Source organism: Chelmon rostratus, chromosome 7 (assembly GCF_017976325.1).
Source record: "Chelmon rostratus isolate fCheRos1 chromosome 7, fCheRos1.pri, whole genome shotgun sequence".
Taxonomy (NCBI): Eukaryota; Metazoa; Chordata; class Actinopteri; order Chaetodontiformes; family Chaetodontidae; genus Chelmon; species Chelmon rostratus.
In genome coordinates this window covers 18,458,189-18,464,569 of record NC_055664.1, presented here as the reverse complement: position 1 = coordinate 18,464,569, position 6,381 = coordinate 18,458,189, and the positions used below count along the sequence as shown (strand labels likewise).

General features: G+C 39.6%; 1 protein-coding gene across 1 annotated transcript; it reads left to right on the top strand.

Annotated features, from left to right (window-relative positions):
* Nucleotides 1-965: 965 nt before the first annotated feature.
* LOC121609686 (succinate receptor 1-like) lies at nt 966-2,182 on the top strand. The gene is made up of 2 exons (XM_041941372.1): nt 966-972; nt 1,232-2,182. Exons 1-2 carry the CDS (start codon nt 970-972, stop codon nt 2,180-2,182), a joined length of 954 nt encoding a protein of 317 aa, XP_041797306.1. The 5' UTR covers nt 966-969.
* Nucleotides 2,183-6,381: the final 4,199 nt, after the last annotated feature.

Genomic DNA, 6,381 nt, shown 5'->3' with positions numbered 1-6,381 from the left:
TGTTGGAAAGGCCACTGCAGACACTGGCGAGCTGGACGACTCCATTCTAAACCAGCCTACTCTGTTTAAAACCCTGTACAATAATTGTCGACTAATTATAGACTACCGTCATTCTGCGGCAATGCCACAATTACTTTGGTGGCACAGTTAAACTGAATGCTGTTTCGCTGACAATTAGCACATGGATGGTTGATCAGCAATTGACCCTGCTAACAGATAATGATAGTGTATTTGAAACACTAGCCTTAAGTAAGATGTGATATAGGCTTTGGGAGACAAAAATTAAAATTAACATGTATTCTTTTTTGCTGTGCCTGTGCTGATAATACCCTTACAAGCATTAGATGTTATACTTGATTTTCTTTTTGACACTGCAAACTTGCAGTGATACATGATTACTTGCATTGTAATCCGATAAAATACATAATTTACTAAAAATCTGAAACATGAATTTGTTGACGTGGAGTACTCTTCTTGCGTGGAGAGCATGGTTTCACATGGAGCATGAGGGTTAAAGGAGATGGAATGAAACCAAAAACTTTTTTTTCTTCGAAAATTAATACAAATATTTGCAACAGCTGTTTAAAAAGTTCAGATGCCTTCCAGACATTAGGATATATGACCCAAGCTAGTCCAATCAACTTTAATACTGTGTTAGAGCTGCTTTGAGCTCGTGACCTGACGTACCAGATAACAAGACATGGCACGGGCGTACAGTTATTAAGTAACCTATCAAGCCTGGTCGGGGGTTGGCTTGTATCACGTTTTCCTATTCTATATACAAATGATATTAAAAGTTCCCGTCTGTTCCAGTCATAAAAGGAATGGTTATTATGGTAGGCTGTCATATTAGAGCACCAGTACCCTCAGAGCTCAGTGTTTACTGTTTACACTGTACAGATAGTGGCTGCACCTGCTCATGCTCACACTCCCTATTCACGCTACCAGCAGCTACGATACGACTACAGCATGGTAAGTCTTATCCGAACACACACAATATTTACTTTGTACTGAATGTGTCAAGCTCTGAACAAAAAAAATCTTTTACCAAATCTGTTTTTGAAAATTGTCCTTCAAGTTCACAGTTCCAAGTCATACATCTTTGTTTCTATCGTTATTGAACCGAATGTTTCTTCTCCTCTCCTGCCCCACCCCCCGACTTCCCTCCCTTCCCCTTCCTCCTCTTCTCTATTTTCTCCTCTTCTGTTTCCCTCTCCTTCCCTCCTCTCAGGTGCTTGATTGTATAGAGATAGCTGACGTGCTGGAGAAGTACTACCTGTCGTCAACGTATGGCATCGAGTTCTGCGTTGGTTTCCCTGGCAACCTTTTGGTTGTCCTTGGTTACATATTTTGTTTGCCAGAGTGGCAGAGCTGCAATATTTACCTCTTCAGCCTGGCAGTTTCCGACCTTATTTTCCTCTGCACGCTGCCACGCCTCTCGTACCTGTATGCAAACAACCAATCAGAGACCCAGCCCTATGCCTGCATTATCAACCGCTATATCCTGCACGTGAATCTTTACTCTTCCATCCTCTTTATGGTTTGGCTTAGCATGGACCGCTTCCTGCTCATAAAGCATCCATCACGGGACCACTACCTGCTGAGGCCACGAACAGCCCTGATCGTGACAGGGCTGAGCTGGCTAGCGGTCAATGTGGAAGTTGCTCCAATGATAGCGCTGATGATCCATGACCTGCAGAGCAAAAACTGGACACGCTGCAATGATTTTGCAAGCCTAAATGGAGACATCAATACATTAGGCTACAGCCTGGGGCTAACCTTGACTGGTTACATTCTCCCTCTGCTTGGACTTTGTGGTTTCTCCCTCCAAATTGCACATCTGCTCCATGTCCAGGAAAAGGCTCTACAGCGCAGGACAGCATCATTCAAGCGGCCTCTCAGGGTTGTTGCATCGGCTGCAGCCCTGTTTCTGATTCTCTACACTCCCTACCACGTGTTGAGAAATGTCAGAATAGGATCTGTGCAGGCCTGGGCGAAGCTGCAAGTGTGTACGAAGGTGTACATCGAGGCCCTGTACATCTTGACCCGCCCAGTGGCCTTCTTGCACAGTGTCATAAACCCTGTCTTCTACTTCCTCATGGGTGACAAGTTCAGAGAGCTCCTATTGGCTAAGTTCAGAAAGATGGTCAGACAGAAAGGGCAGCAAAGACAGCCAGCCTGACAAAAGTCAACACAAGATCCCTGCATACGTACAAAAGGAGATCTTTAAAAATTATATTTATGTTATGCATTTCTTTATTTACATTCTCACTGTTATAACTGTCATCCATTAAAATGTTGTTAAACTGTATATCAATGTGGATAGTTTGTTGTAGCGATGATATCCACACATTACATGTTCTATAAGCAGTAAGTGATTTGAGGGGTGATGCCATCCGCCTTGTTAGCAAAATTACCAAAATGCATCCACCTTGTTAACCTGCCACCACCCTCTCCATCCCCTACTAGCAGAGAGAGAGCAGGGGCCGAGGGGTTGTTTACTCGAATATGATTATATGACTATTCTGCCTGACTGTCATTGTCACTCATAAATCCATGGCGCTGTTTGTGTTTCTGAGGAAGCAGACGGATTTCTAATGTAACTTTTCTCTCACTCCATTTGTCAGGTTCATCATGGGTCTACAATGAAACTATAAACACTCAGTTCTATAGTATATCACAGCCTATGTACTCTATAGAGTAGTGTGACCTTCATGATCAAAGTGACAAGTAGAAAAGTGTAGTCAGGGAGGAGTGAGAGGATCATAGAGACACACTGCTGCCTGTGGTATTCCTATAATATTCCTATCATCATTTAGCAGCATTTGCGCTGCTGAATCATTCAGTAGAATGGGTGGTGCTGAACATACAGTCACCTCTGTAACAAACTATTTCAGGGGAGACATTACAGTTTTTGTTAGAGGGTTAGGATCAGGGGTTAAGGCTAGGGCCTGTTGCTATTATATTTACACTGTTTAAACATACGTATCCATATGTTCAGGTAGGTTGCTGTTTGTATTTGTATCTATATTTATTGAAAAGAGAAAATTATTTATATTCATAGTCGGATGAAACTGGAGATTCATGTTTTGTCATTGTTACTACCATCTGTGGGATGCTTGTGCTTGTTAAAGTCAGCACTGTACTGAGTTACCTTTTAATGTAATAAAACATAACTAATAATAATGTGCTGCTACATATATGACTACTGGGAGGTTAAGGATTTGTGAGAAAATATATATCATTTAAAAGAGACGCATTGAGGCATTGAGCAATGTCTCCCATTAGAATTGGACCAAACACATTTATTACAACAGCCCGTTATTATCATTCCCCAACCTCTACTGAGCTGAGCTCAGCGTTTGCTGCAGGGAGTGATGGGGTTACAGCCTACGTGCCAAATATAAACTATGTACTTTTTCTGTATTCATATAACAATTAAGTCCATGCAGCTGGCTGACTGAACTCCAGTTACTTCTAGTAACATCGAGTATTAATACAGTTCTAATGATTCTCAAACCTGCCGATTGAAGCTTTGTTCTCAGAATCTTTCCTGTGAAGCGGTGAAGCTGATTTTCTGAGAACTATTTTTTTTGTTCCTCAGCACTCTACTTGTATACCTTTCCTATCTGCATTTTTTGAAGTGGGATATCCAACTATTCAAACATTTAAAAAGGTCTATTTTTTTATCCTTTATACATACAAAAACAAGATTCAACGATTATCCTGAAAATAAATCAAGGGAAACAGTTTCAGTTTTGATCTGTTTTTGTTTTTCACGGACTTAACTGATCCCAGCTCGCTTACTTGTGTTGCACCTTACACTGTGACCTTTTCAACTGAGCAGGGTTTTCATTTTCATTGGAGGAGCTCCTCATTGTTTTGTTTTGTTTTGTTTTTTCAAAGGTTTATTGTGATATTTCCTGAGACGTCTCAGGGCTTTTAACAAAGATTGTACATGGGTGACACCTACGATAGCGAAATGAAGGGTTTGCACTTGGCCGAGATGTAAGTAATACTTATCCTATCACTGTAGCGTGCAGTGTGTATCATTTGTTTTGTGTGAATATGCATGTGTATTTTCAAAATACATGTTATAATTTTATAATGTCAGTCTAGAGACACTTCCTACGCATGAACTCCACCACCACCATTACAACAGTACATAATTTCCTCCTTTGTTGTTGTTTGTTGTGTTTTCTGAAACCTGCTAATATATTCTAATCATATTCTAATATTTGAAAAGAAGGAATTATCTGGACATCTCAGCTCTCATGAAAGCCTCCTTCATATTGGTCTGTCAGTGACCTTTGCTGCTTACATAGGCCCTGGATAAACATTAACAACAATTAACTTCATAGGTCTTTAATACAACAGAAATAATCAGGTGCTTTCTTTCACTCATGACTAATCACACCGTGCTTGATCTGTCATTTCATTTACATTGGCATCTCTCCTGGAATGAGAAAAGAAAAGAAAACTGCATGTGCGTTTTAAGTTTCATAATAAAAGCCAGAGGGGTGATACTGAGACACAGCCAATGAGAAAAACACTGCAGAAAAGTGCATGTGAGGACAAACGCTAAATCTGAGGCTCTACATTATAAACTCGACACTGTATAAAACGATAAATAAAACAGAATGTAAGAACTTGCTGATATGTTTTGACATGTACTCAATTGAAACCGCACAAAGACAATATATTTAATATTTATATTTAATGTTTCACCTCACCAACTACATTGATTTTAATAAATGTATGCTTTGAATTTGATGCCAGTCTTTCAAAAAAGTTGGGACAGGAGCAACATCAGGCTGGGAAAGATGTGGAATGATCAAAAACACCTGTTTGGATCATTCCACAGGTAAAAGGTTCATCGGTAAAAGTTGATAGTATCATGAGTGGGTATGAAAGGGGCATCCTCGAAAGGCTCAGTCAAAGAGGTTCACCACTTTGTGAACACATGATTGTAAAACCGTTGTTGGTAAACACAGTTTGTTTGCAAATGACTGCTGTCTTCATCCCAACATTTTTGTAATCAGGGTTATACAAATAATGTGATACATAATTTTAACAATACACAATAAAGCACTCATTCCGGGCAGTAACAATGCTGTGGTGATAAAATTTATATGTAAACAGCTAATGTTGATAGCAGGCGTTATCAACATGTAGTTAATTAATAAAGAAAATAAATCTATCTTGTCTGGCTTTGACTTCAAATCTTTCAGTATCTGACCTTTGAATATGATGTGATTTATATTCAAACAGTGTTGCACCAAGCTGTGAGGAAAATCACGTATACGCAAAATGCATATTTGCAGGAGCAGTGTGTGCATGCTTACTCACAGTACTTACTGTGAGCTTACTGTGAGTATTTGTGAACTTCCTCGACTGTATGGAAGCATAATCCCTGCAAAACCACTACACATTATTAACAGTTTCAAGGAATCGTCTGCCATAATCCATTTCACGTTACTGTTATTAGCCCTCCACGGCAGTCAAGGAATTATGGAACAGCTGAACCATTTCATCTACAGAGGACAAATATGTACATATACACCTAATGTATTCGCACATACACACACAAGGCCAGCACACACAAGAAAATGACGCGCATAGTGTAGCACATACATAGTTCACTCTACACCCAGGAGGTGTGGAGGGTTTTGTTTAATGTGTCCTGATGAACGTGGTTGACCTATTTGAATCATCCTTTCCTATAAATGGTTTGTTCGTACTCATGCATCATCCTCTTTGCTATCCAGAGGAGAAAAAAAAGCTTGTTTTTTCCAGCCTCTTGGATTGAGTGTGTGTAGGTGTGTTTAGTGGTAGATTTGTAGACATGGTCCACAGTATGTTTGCAGATCAATTCTACTGTCTCACTCAGCTATATGAACAGATCTAATGGGGACTGCTTTACGCGCAAGATGCAGAATGACTATGCAGAATATTTTTCTCAGCATATCGTCCATATTGCCGTCACTACATGTAATATACAACATCATGTAACGTCAACATGACGTTGACAGGTAAATCTATTGGAGTATGTCTTCACAGTATGCACACACACACACACACACACATAGAAGTACAATTGATCAGGAGTTAAAGGTCAAGTCAGTTTAATGACAGGTAACATTAACATTTAAAATTATGCAAATCACGAGCTCTCCAGAAGGGAATCCAAAACAAAAATAGAAGTAGTCATATTTACAATGGAGAATGTAGCAGAGCTAAAGCAAATGACAAAAAAAAAAGCTGTAAAGCTGTCACATGTTGAAAAAGCTACATACGTTGTGTGATTGTGTATATCTTTGTGAAAATGAGAAAGTGGTAAAAAAAAAAAAAACATTCAAAACACTCAAACAATGGCATGCC